At 45.0% G+C, this 18864-nt stretch overlaps 1 protein-coding gene across 1 annotated transcript; it reads left to right on the top strand.

Moving 5' to 3' along the window:
- Positions 1-984: 984 nt before the first annotated feature.
- On the top strand, positions 985-15575 carry HNRNPU (heterogeneous nuclear ribonucleoprotein U). Its single transcript, XM_058019545.1, has 14 exons — positions 985-1913; positions 2751-2862; positions 2985-3058; positions 5359-5498; positions 7071-7170; positions 8237-8349; positions 8751-9014; positions 9274-9393; positions 10001-10129; positions 10498-10666; positions 11201-11440; positions 11692-11894; positions 12944-13015; positions 13436-15575. Exons 1-14 carry the CDS (start codon positions 1184-1186, stop codon positions 13487-13489), a joined length of 2520 nt encoding a protein of 839 aa, XP_057875528.1. The 5' UTR covers positions 985-1183; the 3' UTR covers positions 13490-15575.
- Positions 15576-18864: the final 3289 nt, after the last annotated feature.

Here is an 18864-nt window from a genome sequence, read left to right as displayed (position 1 = left end):
CCCCTTCCTCTGGGGCAGGTAAATGTAATTTGTTCTGGTTCAGGAGGCCACACAATCTGTACCAACACAAGGCAACTTCGTGGCAAACCCACCTTCCCTTCTGTTGCGCTCCATACTGATCCTCTGGTGGTTTGACTTGCATTTCTTTTCCTGCAATTGAAAATTAGCTCTTTATCTGGGCTCCCTAAGGAAGCCAACTTGTAGATCTGTGCTGCCTTTCTGCTCACGTGAAATCCTCTCCACTCTGTTTTCACCTTACTTTTGACCGAATTGGAGAAATCCAAAATTCGATGCCTGTGCAACTCGTGTGGCTGGGGACAGCCCCATGTACAGAAGGGAGAGGCAGGGGGAAGAAGAGGGAAAGCTGCGCAGTTTCGGTGAGGGGATTAGCCCCGTGCCGAGCTCCAGATTAGGAGTCCGTGCTCTGGAGAACCTTTGTTATCGCCGGCTGCGGCTGAGGCTCAGCCCCGTGCCTGCCTCCCGGTGCTGCGGAACGGGGCAGCCCCGCTCCCGCTCCTGCCCTTACATAACCGCGTTAGCAGGGCTGTGCCAGGGACCCGCTCCGAGCAGCAAGGCCCCTTTTCTAAGCCCATACGCAACAAACCGTGCGGGGCCAGGCCCGACGTGGGCGCAGAGGAGCCAGGGGGATGAGGACAGGGTGCTGCGAGGCTGTGGCAGGAATGCGCGTCCCTGGTGGAGGGGGGGCATGTCGGTGGGGCTGTGGCCTCAGACGGGCGGGAGCTGGCACGGGGGTGGCTGGCAGCGGGCTCATTGTGCCGGAGCGCTGTATCTATCGGCCGCTTGGCCGCCGCCGAGGAAGCCGGCGGGCCAGGGGCGGCGGGGAGCGCTGCGCTCGGGCGGGTATTTACGGTAATGCGGGCGTTACGGTAGCGCGGGAGGGCCTACGTGCGCGGGGGCGGGGCGGCGCGCGCGCGGCGCCGGTGCGTGCGCGGCCCCGCGAGGCGCGTCTCCCTCGCGAGCTCGCGGTGAAAGGATTTGGCGCCAGGCGGGTCCGGCTCCGCAGCTCCCGCAGCCGCACGAACCCCCCGCGCCTCCCGCCCGCACCCACCGCCCGCCGGGGCACTGACACACCGCACGCACAGCCAGAGCCGCCCGTCTGTCCCTGCTCGCCGCCGCCCGCGCGCCGCCCAGGGACCGAGCCGCCAGTGCCGCCGCCGCCGCCATGAGCTGCTCGCCCGTGAACGTGAAGAAGCTGAAGGTGTCGGAGCTGAAGGAGGAGCTGAAGAAGCGGCGCCTCTCCGACAAGGGCCTCAAGGCTGAGCTCATGGAGCGGCTCCAGGCCGCGCTAGACCAGGAGGAGGCCGGCGGGGGCGGCCCCGCCAGCGGCGCGGCCGAGCCCGGCAACGGCAGCGTGGAGGGGGAGGCGGCCGAGAGCGGCGGGGGCGCCGCGCAGCTCCGCCAGGGGGGAGGCCCCGGCCAGGCCGCGGCCTCCGCCATGGAGGACGACGACGAGGAAGGGCTGGAGGCCGCCGATGGCGACGCCATGGAGCTGGGCGAGGAGAACGGCGAGCGGGCCGGGGGCGGCCCCATGGAGGAGGAGGCGGGCGGCGAGGAGGAGGAAGAGGAGGAGGAGGATGATGAGAACGGCGACGACCAGGGTTTCCAAGAGGGGGAGGACGAATTGGCCGACGAGGAGGAGGCCGCGGCCGGAGACGCCAACGGCCACGGTGACCAGCAGCCGCCGCAGCCCCAGCAGCCGCAGCAGCCCCCTCCGCTCCTCCCGCCGCGCAGCGCCGCTGCCGCCAAGGAGGCTCCCGGCAAGAGCGCCGGGGGCGCCTCGGGGCCCGCCGCTGCTTCTGGCCCAGCGGGCCCCGCCAAGCAGCAGCAGCAGCAGCAGAAGAAAGCGGAAGGCGGCGGCGGAGGCGGCCGCCCCGGGGCGCAGGGCGCCGGGGGTGAGTGAGCGTGGCGGCGGGAACCGGGGTGGGGGCCCATTAATCCCGGCCCCCCCGCCATGACGGGGGTTGCCCGGCCGGGGGGGGCGGGGGGGTGGGGGTGGTTTCCGGGGCGCGCGCGGGAGGACGTTGGCGGCCCCGCGCCTCGTGCTGGCCCGGCGGGGGGGAGGGGGAGGGGCGCGGGAGGAGGGGCGGCCGAGGGGCCGCTGGGGCGCGCTGTGCATTGTGCGCGCGGGGCGCGCCTGACGTCACTTCCGGGCTGGGCCGCCGCCGCACGGGATGGCGCTGGGAAGGCCTGGCGGTACAATGGAGGCGGGAGCAGGAGGAGGAATCCCTTCCCTGGGGCTCCCGCCCGCGGCCCGCCGGGAGGAGGCGCAGTCGTGCGCATCGCACGGTGCCCTTGCGAGCGGCTGGCTATGTCCCGCTGCCTCCGTGGTGGGCGGGTGGTGATGGTGTTGCGGGTTTGGAGGCGCGGCGGGTCAGGAGGGTTTTTTTATCGTTTTAGTTTTTTCTTTTTTTCTTTTCTTTTTTGTTTTTTTTTTGTGATGGTTTAAGTGGGGCTCATAACATTGAGGGCCGTATTGGCTGCTGCGTGGTGTATTGGCGACTTCCGTTTGCTAAATCATTTCTGATTGGCGACTAGTTTTGAGTCTCCCGTGAAAATTCAACATACTGGGCTTTACCTTAATAACATAGTAAAATTCCTTTCTAAGATGTTACCGCTTATCTCATGCTGTAGCTTGCTGCAGTTTGCAAAGTCGAAACCATTATACCGATTTTATTTCCAATTAAAATAAAACTTACAGTAATGTAAATTATTCATTGCTTCTGTTACAGGAGATGGTAAAACGGAGCAAAAGCCTGGTGAGAAGAAGAGGGGAGTAAAGAGACCACGTGAAGACCATGGCCGAGGATACTTTGAATACATTGAGGAAAACAAGTATAGCAGGTAAACAGAATTGGTGCTGGGCAGCATTTTGTGATGAGGGGGAATAGAGTACAGAAGTGTTGTTTTAACTTCGTGAAAATACATGTAGCCTTATTATGTTTTGTTTGGTTTTGTTTTTTCAGGGCCAAGTCCCCTCAACCACCTGTTGAAGAAGAAGATGAACATTTTGACGACACAGTGGTTTGTCTTGATACTTGTGAGTAAACACACTTTCCTTTGCTCTGGAAAGGTGTGGTGTTAAGGCTTCTAATCTTAATGCCACACTTTCTGAGACAGGGAGGATAACATTTGTTGATTTTCATTACAGGTAACTTTAAAAAAAACCAAGAAAAATACTGTATTTCCATCCATTTTTAGCAAACAAAATAACAGAAGGCTATGAGTATGTTAGCAGTAATAAGCTTGTTTTTCCTATGAATTCTGTAGTGATAGACAGTTCTGTGAAGAAATCTTAACCAAAACCCTAATCTGGTGTGGAAGCTTAGGTGGGTAAGTGTAGAGTGCACATAGAACACCCTGCAGACAGCTCGATGGGACAGCTGTCCAGCACTACTGCCCAGAAAGCTCTGAGAGACAGCAGCATAAGTGCTTACAAAATACACTTGGGGAAGGGAGCTTCCTGCATAACTACCCCTATTTAGTGGAGTGCTCTTTCTATCTTTTAATAAATTTAACAAAATCTAATAATGCCTCCTCAGAAATGACCCATTCATGTAACCTGTGGGTGTGTGGGCTTTGGGTGGTGGTTTGTGCAAGTGGGATGGCTAAGAGACTTGGTCAGCAGAGCATAGAAGTTGAGAAGTGTCTGCAAACGGGGGTTTTTTTTGAGGCAGATTATAAACATCATTATTACTGTAACATTCCATTATGGCAGAGTTAACATATGTATTCTTGGGGGTAAGTATAAGGACTCAGCACAATATTAGAAAACTTGAAGTAATGCTTGAACTTGTTGGATTCTTACAGTGCCATAGAAGGAAAGCTTAACTTTTGGCATTGTCTGGTATATTTGTTAGAAGTTTCAGGTGGTTTTATTCCACAAGAAATGGTTTGAAATGGAAGGAGGTATTAGTTTACAGTCACGTAAATTACTGGATATGCCATCCCTGACATTTTGCTAACTAAGTCTCAAGTTTCTAGCTGCTAACCTGGTGAGTAGCCACTCCTGTGGGAGCTTTGGATTTTTCCAATAGCTGAGTAAATAACTGCTTTTCATTATTACTGTTTCTAGTAATAATAGCATTTTCTAGCGGAAAATCTTGTTACTGGACAAGTTCTGATTTAAAGTGTTGGCAGACTCTCTAGAGATAAGATTTAAACAAAGCTGTAAGGCTGAATTGTGTAATGAATTGGCACTGTCTTCTGGATAGTGATCCAGACATGTAAGAGGTTTAGCCACTCTTAAGTGCCTTTTATTGCCTGTGTCTTACAAAGAAGCTGTAACTTCAAATTCTGTTTCTCATCTCCCATTCTAAAGGTAGCCTGCAAAGGTGGGTTTCTTCTCTATGATTTTATCTGTTTTTCAACAAATAAGAGTTAGCAGTGCTAATGAGAAGACACTTGGATCACTAATAATATATTTGAATTTGGGGATGGCTGTATGCAAACAAAACAAAATCTTGTGCAGAAGAGTTGCCAGTAGTACAGAGCAGGCTGCATTTTAGTGTATTCTGGCATCCTGCAGATTTTATACCAGAACTGTTTTGCTCATTTTGCTCCTTTCTTGTAACCATCAGGTAGGTTTGGAGCTGCTTCTGTGGATTCCTTGCTCTGGGGAATTCAAGTGTTGCATGCTGCACCTCTTGTTACCATTTGGCATTGTTTTTCTGAAACCTACTGGGAGATTCATTTGCAATTTCATGGTGTGCAGCTCTGAAGATGCTTGTAAAACCAAGGTTCTGCTTAGGTTCTTGGGGTGATAGGTGAATTCAGCGTGTAGGTCGTGTTTCTGGGCTGAAGTAGGTTCTCTTAGCACACTCTGTGTACTTAGCATATCTGCATCTGACTTAACTGCCGTTATTTTAATAGACATAATCTAATTTGACTTGCTAATTGACTGTATTAACCAAAGACTACATTCAGTACTTAGATAAAAACATTAGTGTCCACATTTACTTCTTAGCAGCTCTTGGGCTTGAGCAGTGAGACTGCTTCAGAGTCTGCTCTCTAGAGGGTACTGGAGAGCACAGTGCCGATGGCTCGGTGTGGTGGAGAGAGGTAACTGACAGAGGGTTCAAACAGATGCAGATGGAAAAAATAGAGGGAATTTGTGTGACAGAAGTGAAGATGGGTTAGCTAGCTTTTCCTAAGATTCTGGCTGATCTTCAGTCTGCAGTTCCATCTAGGCATGTTGCTTCTCTGAAAGATCCTGTGTACTTGCTGACAGTTTGTCTTTAAAATCACTCTTAAAAGCTGGCATTATCTTTAATGCATAAAATTGGACACCTGTGCTTAATTTTGTAATCAGAGTAAACAGAATAATTTTTATGTTAACAGATAACTGTGACCTGCATTTTAAAATCTCAAGAGACCGGTTTAGTGCTTCCTCTCTGACCATGGAAAGCTTTGCTTTCCTTTGGGCTGGAGGGAGAGCCTCCTATGGAGTTTCTAAAGGCAAAGTCTGCTTTGAGATGAAGGTGAGTTAATGTTTATAGGAGACTTGTGCATACTTGAATGTAATATTTATACTTATCACAATTTTTGGACTTGGTTGAAACAAACTGATGTGAACAGGACTCTTGAACGGCCTTCTCTTAAAAGAAGATGGCTCAGTTTGCAAAACTGTTTTCTCTTTTATAATAACTTTGATTTAACAAACAAACAAAAACCAGAAATTTTAAAACAACCCACAAAACACTACATTTGTTCTGAATATGAGACTTTTGGTCTTATATTTTAGTCATTAATTCTATTTGTCATCTCATGCATCAACACTGGAAGTATTTTTATACTCTCTACTCAGAAGTTTGCTTGTGCTTTCTGAAAATTACTGAAAGCTTGACTTATTTTTTTTAAGAAATATTAATTATCCAGACGGTCCTTTCTGGTTCTGCTTAGTCTTTTAGTTTGATCTGCTCTAGGCATGGATTTGTGCTGGATGACCTCTAGAGGTCCCTTTCAACATCATTAACTCTGACATGATGCATTGAATGTGAGTATTTAGCACTTAGTTGAATTTTGAGAACAAGAGTTCTCCTGAAGAGTAAGAAAGGCAAAGAACAATCAGCCTTCTAATAAACTGATTTCTCCAGCTTGTTAATGGAAGAGGAGCAAAACCACAAGGCTTGAATTTATTTTTCTTCTTCCTTTTTGACTTAGCAATGTTAAAGGCTTCTTTGCATATGATGGGCCTGTGTATATTAATCTGTTCTCTTCCGTAGTGCTCTCAAATGTAGCTGTTACCATGAGAATTGGGTAGTGATCCCATTATGCTACCTTTTGCATGCAGTGATTTCTGTGTCTGTTGATACCTGTAACTTTGGAAGGCCAGTGAAGTGAAGTTTATTCGCTGTTTATTGTCCTGTTTGCTTTCAAACGAGTTTCAGCTCAGTCACCTGACTGGAATAGTTCCAGAGATTGATAGGATACTGATGGGCTTTCCATTTTACTTTTAGTAAAGTTTCTAAAGACAGTTAAAAAACAGCTGGCTGCATGTACATTACAGTGCATTTAGGTGGTTTGCTGGGGTTTCTGGGGTGTTTTTGTTTGTTGCCTTTTTTTTTAAATCTGGTTATGTTGTTTGGAAGCTGGCAGCTTGCCCAGGAAGTCTGCTCACAGAGAAAAGGGATAGTGTAATACTTTCCCTCTAAGAAGCAGGTTTTTTAATACAATGCAAATTTTCTTAGCTAAGTAATATAGTGTTAGTCCCAGCTTCATGGCAACTCTGTTTTTTTAATAAATATTTGTAGTGATTGTGATTTTAATACAATGTCAATAGGACTTAAGGCTTTTGACCACTGACAAGGGACTGCTGTGACAAAGTGATGAAGATTTATGGTATCTTCATTGCTAAGTCAGGAGGTAGAACTGTTTAGTCACTACCTGCAGTTTGATATTCTTGGTCATGTTTTGTTTTTGCTGAAGGTGATCACTTAAACTTTGCAGAGATTTAACCAAAGTGTAAAGGTTCAAAATGTTACCTTTTGTTCTTCCATCTTGTTAGTGTATAATAAATACTGCTTACCTTTTACTGAATAATTTAAAAATAGGTTACAGAAAAGATTCCTGTTAAACACCTGTATACAAAGGACATTGACATACATGAAGTGCGAGTTGGCTGGTCACTGAACACAAGTGGAATGTTGCTTGGTAAGACTTAAATACTTAAATGTTTAATTGCTTTTGTGTTTATGTGGCTGAAGTTTAAATTGTTTTTTCCTGAAGCAGGGGGAACAAGCTTAGTGACTGTAATCTGTATGTTGTGAAAAGTGATCTTAATTGGAGTCATTCTCTGAATGTGGTATGAGAAAGTTCATTACTAGGACCAAATAAAGTCATTAAATATTCAGGCATGTAAGGGTTAGGACCATAATTTAAGAATTAATTCTTCCAATGATTATGTATGGGTTATGGAGAATATTGTTAAGTACTTGACAAGATAAAAAATTTGTCTTTTTCATGTAGTGTCAAAAGTAGAAAAGGGGAGTTGCCCTTCCCTCCACTTCTAAATGGTAGTGCATGGTATAAAATTTAACCCATGGTAATTGCATTATCTTTTTTCTTGCTTGGTGGGAAAATCCTTATTTCTGAAAATAGCTGGAAAGAAAGAAGTACAACTTCATTATATATGAAAAATGATGATGATAATAATATTTATAACTTGTTGCTGAAACACATATTTGGGGGAAATATTGGTGAGTTGGTGTGTTCTGACCTCAGCAACAGCTTTCTACTTAAGTCACACCTGAGTCCTTGTGTTTGACACTTCCTGTTAGCTTGTTCCTTGCAGCTTCATCCTCAGCTGTTGCATAGGCTGACTGCTAAACTCCCTTTAAAATGGGAGGGGTAAGTGCTCCTGGAGACTAACTTCAGAAAGCCTTTCTGACTACGTTACAGCAAGTATACCAGTGCGTAATCAGGTCTTCACAGTTTAAAATACTTGTTCGTGTCTCTATCTGACAGTTCAGCTTTTATTGAGAGCATAAATCTGGAACCAGCAGCGTAAAGCTTTTGAACAGGGATGAGGAAATGCTGCTGTTCTATCTCAAGTGAAAGTATTGAATAGAAGAATGAGCTTGTATAGCTATTGGGGGGTGTCATAGATGTTTTGGCATTAATAAAAATACTCTGAACAGCAGCTTATTTGAGTAGTTGTAAGGTGATTTATGTCTAAAAGGAAAAGCCTTTTTGTAATTAGTTTAAATTGTTCCTTCAGGTGAAGAAGAATTTTCTTACGGTTATTCTCTAAAAGGAATAAAGACATGCAATTGTGAGACTGAAGACTTTGGTGAGAAGTTTGATGAAAATGATGTGATTGCATGTTTTGCTGTAAGTTTTCACTTATATTTTCTTTTGAGGGGAAACATCCTTGAATTTTTAGACTGCTTTGATGTTAGAAGCAGTAAAGCAAATACATAAAATCATGGGAGCAAGACAAGTTGTTTAACATAGGCAGGCAGTAGAAACGGCAGCTATTACTAACAGTGACTGCTGGCAACATAATTTCATATTTGTGGACAAATGTCTTTTAAGGCCTTTTAACAAAAAATCAGATCTTGAACAAAATTATCATTGATAATGACTCATTAGAAGAGAAAATTGGTTTTAGTTCCTTTATGAAACAACAGTGTTACAGAAGTTGAGTGAACATAGCCAGTAGAGTGAAGTGATTAATTAACTGTATAAAGTGAGCTAATTTTATCCAAAATAATGCTTTGTCTGAAAAACAGAATTTTGATGGTGATGAAGTAGAGCTCTCATATTCCAAGAACGGACAAGAGCTTGGTGTTGCATTCAAAATAAGCAAGGAAGTTCTTGATGGGCGACCACTCTTTCCACATGTTCTCTGCCATAACTGTGCGGTTGAGTTTAACTTTGGTCAGAAGGAGGAACCCTACTTCCCAGTCCCTGAGGAGTACACCTTCATCCAGAAGGTCCCCCTGGAGGATAGGGTCCGAGGACCAAAGGGACCTGAGCAAAAGAAGGATTGTGAAGTAAGTTTCTTCTGATGATCTCAAAAGTTGTTAAAGCACATGGATGGAAATGGTTAGAGTTCAGGAGACTGCTCCATCTCACTCTGACATTTTTGTTTGCTTTAATACTTAGTGTCTTGTGACCTATTCACTACCACTACCTTCCCCACCCCCACAACCCACTCATCTCCCCTCAGCATGCATTGGGCTTTCTGGGCTAAGTTGTATATTAAAGAAAATCTTTGAACTAGTATCTCAAATACAGAACATTTTGTCATAGGTGGTGATGATGATTGGCTTGCCCGGAGCTGGCAAGACTACATGGGTTACCAAACATGCAGCAGCAAATCCTGGAAAATACAATATTCTTGGGACAAATACTATTATGGACAAAATGATGGTAAGTGATAAGACATTTTTATTTCTTGATATATTGAAAACTTGCTGTAAATGCAGGGTCTTTGGCTGCCATAGGGTTCTTTGGTATCAAAGAAGCTGGCTATTAGTTAGGTAGTGAGCATTGGTATTGAAGAAAAGACTGGCTTTGGCACTTAGTGCATGGTCTGGTTGACAAGAGTGGTGTTAGTTGGACTCGGTGATCTCAAAGGTCTTTCCCAACCTAATGGTTCTGGGTAAAGATTTTATTACCTTGCTGAGATGGGAATTCACACATGGCTGGATTCAGAAGCTTTTTTGTGGTCAAATGTAAGAAATAGTCAGCTGTTGTTGACTACTGAATGTATTTCTACTTCTCTATATATCACTGTTCTCAGAGCTGGAATTAGTATTGTGAGGAGTATACCTTGAACTGAACAGTACCGATTCTTGTGGAGTCTTTGTTTACAAATCTCTTATGTTCTGTGGAGAGTTGAGAATTTCAGTGATGAATTTGCAGCAGCTGTGGCCTTAAATTGAACAACCCTTGAAGTGTGTGGAAAGCATTTAGCAAAGAATGTCAGCCGTATGTATCAGGACTACACTGACTAACTCTGGGAAATTCTCCATAGGTTGCAGGTTTTAAGCGGCAGATGGCAGACACTGGAAAACTTAACACACTGCTGCAGAGAGCTCCACAGTGTCTTGGAAAGTTCATTGAGATCGCAGCTCGCAAGAAGCGGAATTTCATTTTGGATCAGGTAGAAGCTTCAGTGAAAAACGGTTAAGGAAATTTTCTATAGGCTGTTTTGTAGTAATTAATTGGGATTAAAGTTATATTGTAATAGCAGTTGTTTCAGTTACTGACTTACTACTCATTCAGGGGCCACAAAGTTGAGATATTACTACAAATGCTTGTCTGAACTTCTCTAGATTTATGGGATGTGGGAGGAAGTGTTGTAACACATTGATACGAGCTCGTAACTTTGCATTATGCAGCATCTTTATGTCCAGTTATTTGTAAACTTCATTGCAAGCTCTTGTAGAGGTGAAGTCTATACACCATAAGTTGACTTCCTTAACTCTTACAATGACAGCTACGTGTAGTAAGTTACTGCATTTTTTTCAGACAAATGTGTCTGCAGCTGCGCAGAGGAGAAAAATGTGCCTGTTTGCAGGCTTCCAGCGCAAAGCAGTTGTTGTTTGCCCAAAAGATGAAGACTACAAGCAAAGAACACAAAAGAAGGCAGAGGTGGAGGGAAAAGATCTTCCAGAGCATGCAGTTCTCAAAATGAAAGGCATGGAACATAATCCTATACTGTGTTTTAGGATGCTGAGTATCTGTTTAACGGATTAAGTAAACGTGAAGTCTAAAAAACCACTTTATCTTAAACAGTTGTACTTATACAAAACTGGAAGACTATTGTAACTTGGTAGGATAACACTATATTGTGTTCCCTCTGCTGCAGTCCTTAACACTACTCAGTTACGGTGATACGCTTCATGCAGATGCACAAAGCTGTCTTGGCATAAAGTGCCCTATATACGTGATATATTTGGCAGAAACTGGTGTTCTGAGTGGAGGCTTATAAAAGAAAAAAAAAAGATAGGCAGAATGTTTTCGAGGTTTGGAACAGTACTGGCAACTCCATGAAGACCTGTTTATTTCCTTTGTCACTGTTATATTTCCTAAATGCTCAGATTATGTAATTTTGTCCCTATGCTGGGGGGATGCAGCGGGTGGGAGGAAGAATAGGGGATAGGTGGTTTAATTGCGGCTTTGCTTCTATCTGAATGTAGATGCTGAATACTCAGTGTTTTTGCAATTATAGGGAACTTCACACTGCCAGAGGTAGCAGAATGTTTTGATGAAATAATCTATGTAGAGTTGCAAAAAGAAGAAGCTCAGAAGCTTTTGGAACAGTATAAAGAAGAAAGTAAGAAAGCTCTTCCGCCAGAAAAGAAGCAGAACACTGGCTCAAAGAAGAACAAGAAGAGCAATAAAAATCAGTTTAATAGGGGTCAGAGAGGACGTGGAGGATTCAACATGAGGGGCAACTTCAGAGGAGGAGGTGAGCCTGGAAATAAATCTGTGACTTCTGGAGGTTGCTGCTGCTGGGGAAAAGGTTGTAGTACTTGCATTGCAGTTATTATGTAGAGGGAGCCTTGATCTCAATTTCATTAAGTTTAACATTTTAGTACAAAGTTAATGGTCCATCCTAAATGAGAAGCTTTTCAGACCTTGGATTGCACTGTTCATCTTGGTGTAGGAAATCTGTAAGACCTAGCAATTACTTGATTGAAGTAACTCTCTCCCTTGCAGTCCCTGGCAATCGTGGTGGATACAACAGGAGGGGAGGCAACATGCCTCAGCGCGGCGGTGGAGGTGGCGGCGGTGGCGGTGGCAGCAGCGGAGCAATTGGCTACCCCTATCCTCGCGGCCCTGTCTTTCCAAGCAGAGGTGGCTACTCAAACAGAGGAAACTATAACAGAGGTGGAATGCCCAACAGGGGAAACTACAACCAGGTGATGCTTTGAGGGGGGACTGACTAGTTGAACTGCAGTACTTCGGGTGTTGTTGACAGCTCTGGTGCCTGTGAGGAGTCACAGACTTGGTTGTGGTGCTACACTGATGGCATGCTGCAAGGCCTTTCTAGTTTAATGCATGTGCCCAGGGCTCTGAGTGTTGTGTAACAACTGCTGATGCACAGGGCTCATGTTAGGGCTGTACCTCTGTCCTGTTACAATTGAAGATTTTTACCACATGTGTGTGAAGGCTGGTCTCTGGTTTTTTGTGTGTTTCTTCCCCTTCCCCAACTGTTGTTTGGCCTGAGGGTCATAGTGTATCTTAATCAAACACATAGAGAACTTTCTGAAAATAGCTCTGCACACAGAGTCTTTGTTTTGGTGTCTGGTGTCAAACGTGACTAATAAAGACACACTAGCTAGCTCTTACCTGATGGAATATCTGTGGAATTACTGGAAAAACAAAATTGGGATTACTGAAGAGCCAGCAGATGGAGCCCAAGCCAGTAAACATGGCTCAGGTTTGCCTAATACTGACAAACAGGGGAAAAGCAAAATTTTATCTACTTGTATCAGTGTCCCTTTGTTGTACCTTAAGTTCTGTTGAAGTTTTGTGGGCTAGCTTGTCTATTTTCAGTTGTGTGACCCATATCCTTTTGTCTGATCAGATAACATATCCTTGTAGCAACTACAGCCTTTCCTAACTAAAAATAGACAAGCTCTTGTATTTTTAGTTGTCCTGGTGCATTTAGCAGCTGGAAATAGGGTGAGTCAAAACTGGATTAGCCAGCTTTCCAGACCAGGCAACAACAGTTGGAGCTGGTTTATTAATTCTAAGGTTCTTGCCCCTGTGCTTAAAAAGCAGTTGCTTAGAGGGGAGGAAAGGAGGCTTTTGGTATTCTAGTGTTTTTGGTGGTGTGTTTTTCTATTAACCTGGGGCTGGTACTTCTATATGGTGTGCGATGTTTTGGTGGTAATAAAGATCAGTATTAGGACACTGCTAAAAATGCATCTAGACAAAGTAGTTAAAAACTCTTCTCCTCTTGCAGAACTTCAGAGGAAGGGGAAATAATCGTGGCTACAAAAACCAATCTCAGGGCTACAACCAGTGGCAGCAGGGTGTAAGTAGTCCCAACTTTACCTTTTTACTGATTGTTAACTTGAATGTTGTAAAATGCTGACTAAAATAAAGAGATGCATAGTCAAAAGTGGATAGCAAAATCTTCTAATGCTAGGTAATATCACTATAAATAGCTTCCTGTGCAAAACTTAATCTGCCTTGATGGTCTTGATATATCAAATACCAGCTGTGGCTTAATGTTCTTAATGGTATGTAGTACTTGGCTTCACATTACTGCTGTGAAGTGAACTTTTAACTGCCTTCAGTTGTTCAGGAGCTTGCTGCTGTTGGAGAGGACTTTAATCTTCTCAAGTTCCAGGGGAACTAGACATTTGCTAAATGCTTTTTTCCCCCCCAAAGTAAGAAACTTAACCATTATGTGATTGCAGGTTAAAGCTAACTATTTATTAATCTGTTGCAGCAATTCTGGGGTCAGAAGCCATGGAGTCAGCATTATCACCAAGGATATTATTGAATACCCAAATAAATGAACTGATACATATTTCTCCAAAACCTTCACAAGAAGTCGACTGTTTTCTTTAGTAGGCTAACTTTTTAAACATTCCACAAGAGGAAGTGCCTGCGGGTTCCTTTTTTAGAAGCTTTGTGGGTTGATTTTTTCTTTTCTTTTTTTGTACATTTTTAATTGCAGTTTTAAAGTGATTCGTAAGAGAACCTCAGCATTGTGCACGAAAAGAGAATGTGTCAGTATTTCAGGGTTCTACATTTTATCTGTAAAATGTGACTTTTTTTTTACCACAACAAAAGTAAAACGTTGCTTTGTACCTGGTGTCTTTTTATTAAAGAATTTTCTCCTTTTTCCCCATCCCCCAATTTCTAAGAAACAGTCGTGAGTCATGTCACAATATGATAGAAATGTTAGCAACCAGATTAGTATGGAGGCATCTTAGTAGCCCTCAATACCATGAGATTATGTAAAGCTCCCTATTACACTCCATCCTCTCTATGAAGCTCTTGGGTGGGGAGGGGAGGAGGGGGAGGCAAAAGTTTCTGGCAATAACTAGGACTTTTTTGTAACATTTGGAACTCAATAAGATGTTGGGGGCAAAGAGGAAACCTGGGGCTAAATAGTGATGGTGGAGTGTATGTAGAAGCTCTTAAAGTTGTAAAACTCGGTTGCTTTATTTGTGGAGGCTCAAACTTGTGAAGGTACAACACCATAATTTTTTTTCCATTTGTTCTGCATTTTGATTCTGAAAAGAAGCTGGCTTTGCCCATTTCTTATTAAACAAAACTTGTTGTAAATCCAGTTGTCTAATGGGATCTATATGAAGTTAGCTGTGTGTCTGTATAACTCTTTCCCCACAAAATACTGTATACCTAGTGTGCTTGTAGTAGTTACCTCCACCATTTTGTAAGCTAATGAAACTGTGAGTCACCCATTTTATATCTTAATTTTTAATCATGTCAATTCTCAAATGGGTGTATCTCCTTAGCCTGCTGATTCCTTTTCTCTTTAAAGAAAGTGGGTGGAGAAGTTTAACTCTAGACGTTTGTTTGCAATAAAATAAATTCATTTTACTCTTGTTTGGGATTGTCGCCATCAAGGTCTAAAATCCCGTTAATGCTATAAAGAGGAAGAGAATGTATGAAAGCAACAATGTTGGACAGTTTTAAACTCATTACTGTACATGCTGAAATACTTGTGTTTCTTTAAAAAACTGGTGGTTGCTCTGTTAGAGATCTATCACATGTATAATTCACAGTTTAACATGGTTATGTGTATAGGGCAAAAGTCTTTGAGTTGCGCTTGCATCATGTAAATCCACTTAACCTCTTTATTGTAAAATAGCCATTAGGGAAGGAGCAGGAGGAGGATTTGGACAGGGAGTAGGACGGGAGGAAGGATTGTCATGGAGTTTAACAGAGCTTCAGTTTGTTTTAACTGTTATTTTGTTCAGCTTTATGCTTCTGTAAAATTGTAGTGGCAATGTTAGCTGCTAACTTGCGTTCTAATGCCGTAAGACAGGGAAGAGATGTACCCATTGTGAGAGGGACACGGGGTACACGTGAGAGCACGTGGCACTGCTGCCATCAGGGCCCTGGAGGGTGCTGGCAGTCCCCGTGGCAGTGTATGGACAAGCAGAGGCTTCCTGGCAGCAGCCTAGAGCTCGTGTGCTGTGCTTGAAACCTTTCTCCAGTGTTAGTCAATTTCTAGTAGTCTTCAGAAGTAAAGATAAGCTTGTGTTGCTCTTCTAGCCTTTATAGCAGATGCCATTGCATATTGACATTAAACATTAACAGCACCACCTCCTTGTTAATAGTGCTTTAAATCATCCCTTTACTTTGAATGAGAAAAATGTAAATTGTCTTAAAAGAAACATTATTTAATGAAATTTGGGGAATTGAAACCCAAACATGTTTTGCTGAAATGGAGTTTTCTTTAGACTTGCAAAAGAAAGTTTAGTGTAATTAAAATCCATTTCCCTTCTACCCTCCTCACAAGAACTAACACTTTGTATGGAGTGCTGATCCTTTGCTTATTTTGGTACTCTATAAAATGATATAGTCTTAAACTAAAATATAAGAGCCTACACTTACTATGTGGTTGTAAAGCCTGTATTTCAATTCAAAAGTCTGGGATGTTTTGTTTTCAGTTTCTTTGCTGTATGGTGTTTAAAAAAAACCCCAACAAAACAGCCACACGTGAGATGCTTCAACTCTCACACTCAAAAAGGAGTATCCTGTTTCTATTAAAAATACTCCTCCCCAACAAAAGCTGTTTTGGTTAGTTCAGCACTATCTGAGGAACAGAATGCAGAAAAGCTTCAGCACATGCTCTACCTGGGACACGTGTAGCTCAGAGAGGGGGTGGAAAAGTCCACGTACATCCTGCTCGTGATTTGTCACAGTTGAGTGGAGCCGTGTATGCAGCCTGGGTCCGCCCACACACTCACTCTCAACGTAGCTCTGTCTATTCCTAGAGAAGGGATTTATTTTGCCATGTGAAAATGGCTTTTAAAGAGAAGCAGTTGCCTAAAGAGTCACTAACACTAAAATACCCACAGTTTGCATTTAGAAGGGACGATATGAAACTTAGCTGGTGGCTATAGAAGGGTAAGGAGGGCACGGCAGTACATGGCCAAAAGGAGAGGGCTGAGCCATCTGTCACATTCAGCGATTCCTTGCAGCTTACAAGGGTTTGTTTACATGCAGCAGAGTACTTGGATTAGAGCGGCCCGTGCTGCTGGTGGCGGTGGCACAGACAGTGGCCTGCAACACTGAGGTTTGGGTTCATGTTTTGGGGTGCTTTTCCTTTTGGAGTGCAAACTGGCTTTGGCTTTTTCTACCTGAGATGGGGTTTTTCCCTTGCAAGAGTACAAACGTGGATAGCTTCGAGCTTAGCTCTGCCAGCGGGACCATGGCCCGTGGTGCCTGTGCAGCTGTTGGCAGCAGTGCCGGTGGGGCTCCTGCAGCCCTGTGGGATGCAGCCGCTGCCACCTCACCCAGCCATCCTTCAGCGGGGGCCGTGCGGCCGGGCTGCAGGCTCAAGGCAGGGCCGCGCTGCGTGTCCCGGGAGGAAGCGCCCGCTTAACAACCAAACAAACTCCGGCTGTATTGCTGCCTCTGCTGGTTACAGTCGCTAAGATACACGCTGTGTACCTGGAGGTGCTTCCCCGACACGCCACGCTCTTGGCGAGGGCGGTGTCCTGCGTGAGAGGACTTTGTAAACAGCTGCGGGACATCAGGGCCAGGCTTTGGTTCTGGGGTGGCTTTTGGGATCCCTGTCCCCACACCCGCGCTGCTGTCGGGAGCCGGCCTTTCCAGCCGCTGGGCTGCTTCCCCTGCTGCGCCGGGAGGAGCCGGCAGTGCTGCCGCCTGTGTGCGGTGCTCGGTGTGAGTGGCACCTGCACGGGAGCTCCTTTCAGTGCCTACCGCAGGACAGCCCAGCAGCGAGGAGAGTTTTAGACGCTGTGCCCACTTTTTGTGATAGTGGAATGAATTAAATCAGTCTTCTGGCTACGTCCTTGCAGTCCAAGCCACTTGCATTGAAAGAAAAATTCTTACTCATGATGTAAGCCACTATTTTCTTTTTCCTTGCAACACTCCAAGCACTGCTTTTAATAGAAATAGGTGATTAAGTCATATTTTAAGATTAGGAAGTTTCTTTGTCCATGACCTTTTGAAAAACTAGGCCAGTGCTTTCTAACAGGGCAACCTCAGGCAAAGCCACAAGAAATCAAACTGAGCTGCAGAGACATGAAATACTTTGACACTTCTGCAGATGTTAGCTGCCAGGGGCTGGGCTTTCCCAAGCAGAGAAGCGTGCACACACTGTATTTGTGAACTAGCAAGGGAGGAGTAAGTACAGCTGGAGACAAGTTGGCCCAAAGCACTGTGGATGGGGAAAGCTCCAGGGTGTCAGGAAAAGCTGCTGAGGAGCAAGTGAAACCCAGAGGAGCAGCTTTGTAACTCAGATGTGTAACAGCGTGGCCGTGGTGAAGTTAGAGCAGCGCCTCTCTCATGCACATCCTCATCCCAGGCAAAGCCCCCATGCAGGTGGAGAGGGGAGGAGGCCTTCTCTTTGAACAATGACAGAGCAGTGGTTAGTTTTGCGCAGCTTTTCTGCTTTGCTAGGCACTAGCCATCTCCTCCAGCACAGAAGGCCTCTCCAGAGCCAGCCCTTACAGGGAACTGGCTGAAATCAGGACTTGGCCAGCAATTCATTATTTTGGATGTTACTCTTGCCTTAGTTTGTCTTTCTGCCAGTACTGGGAGTGGCAGGAGGATTCAGCTATGTTGGTTGCTATGTAAACTTAGCTGTAGCTTAAAAGAGATGCTCAATGTTTAACATGTTGTCAACATCAATAGCAAAAAACAAAGGCAAGTGTAAAAAACCTAGAAATATAATTACTTGTGGGTGACTTGACATGCAAGTGTTACTTTAGAACAAGTTTTTGTTATCTCTTCTGGTTTAGTAGACAATCTTTGATCTACAGAGTACTTTTGGTCCTAGAACTGTGGGTAAGACATAGAGATGGGGGAAAGAATGAGTAAGTCTTGAAGGAGGTATTTACTTGTAATATCTTTTCCTGAAAGAAGTGACACTTGGGGTTTGCTCACATTTGGGGTTTGCTGAGAAACAAGAGTGAGGAAAGTTGAGCTACCAGAGGTGAGTCCACATGCAGCATCACGTGCAGGTTGTGAACAGCAGGGCTGTGTACCCAAAGCCTGGCACCTCCACACGCTGCACACTTTGTCTTCTCTGCTAAGTGCTCCCTGCTGCTGCCACAGCACCTGCAGTGCTGTGGGGCCTCCCACCCAGCCTTGGAGCACTGCATTGGAGAGAACAATTCCTGAAGGCAAAAAGGGATGCTCTTCAAAAAGGCTGTCCTCTGCATGGCACTGGGCTTTTCCTGCCTTGGGTTTTGCAGATTTTCTGTGTCTCTGTAGGCTGCAGAATCACAGAGATTTGCTTCTGGACATGGAGTCCATCCTCCCACTTGTGACAGGACTGGCATCTGTGCTCAGGTCAGCTGGGGCTTTGTCTAGAGATGCCTGAAAACCTGCAAAGGGTTGAAATTACCTGGCGTCTCTGGGCTGCCCCATGCACTGCCCTCAGAGCAAACCAGGCCTGTCCTCCTGCCTGGCCTGGAGACTCCAGGCTGGAGTTTTGGCCATTGCCCCTGCCCCATCCCTGCAGCTACCAGGAGATGTTTGGCTCCATCTTTGTAACTGTCCTGCAGGTAATACTTGGCTCTTATTAGTTCACCCCACAGACTAAATCCAGCTCCTTCCACTGTCTTTCCAGAGGGCAGGCCTTGAGCTCCATGGACATCTTAGGAGCCCATCACTGGAGTCTCCACATTTTTTTGACATCCTTGTTGA

The sequence above is a fragment of the Melospiza georgiana genome, chromosome 3 (assembly GCF_028018845.1).
Source record: "Melospiza georgiana isolate bMelGeo1 chromosome 3, bMelGeo1.pri, whole genome shotgun sequence".
NCBI lineage: Eukaryota > Metazoa > Chordata > Aves > Passeriformes > Passerellidae > Melospiza > Melospiza georgiana.
Note: the sequence above shows the minus strand (reverse complement) of the source record. Positions and strands in the feature narration are given on the sequence as shown.

Excerpts from the sequence above, each read along its gene's own strand:
- HNRNPU (XM_058019545.1), top strand. The coding sequence starts at position 1,184 with ATGAGCTGCTCGCCCGTGAACGTGAAGAAGCTGAAGGTGTCGGAGCTG. Across the intron at positions 1,914-2,750 it reads CGGGGCGCAGGGCGCCGGGG|GAGATGGTAAAACGGAGCAA; the intron begins GTGAGTGAGCGT and ends CTTCTGTTACAG. Across the intron at positions 10,667-11,200 it reads TGCAGTTCTCAAAATGAAAG|GGAACTTCACACTGCCAGAG; the intron begins GCATGGAACATA and ends TTGCAATTATAG.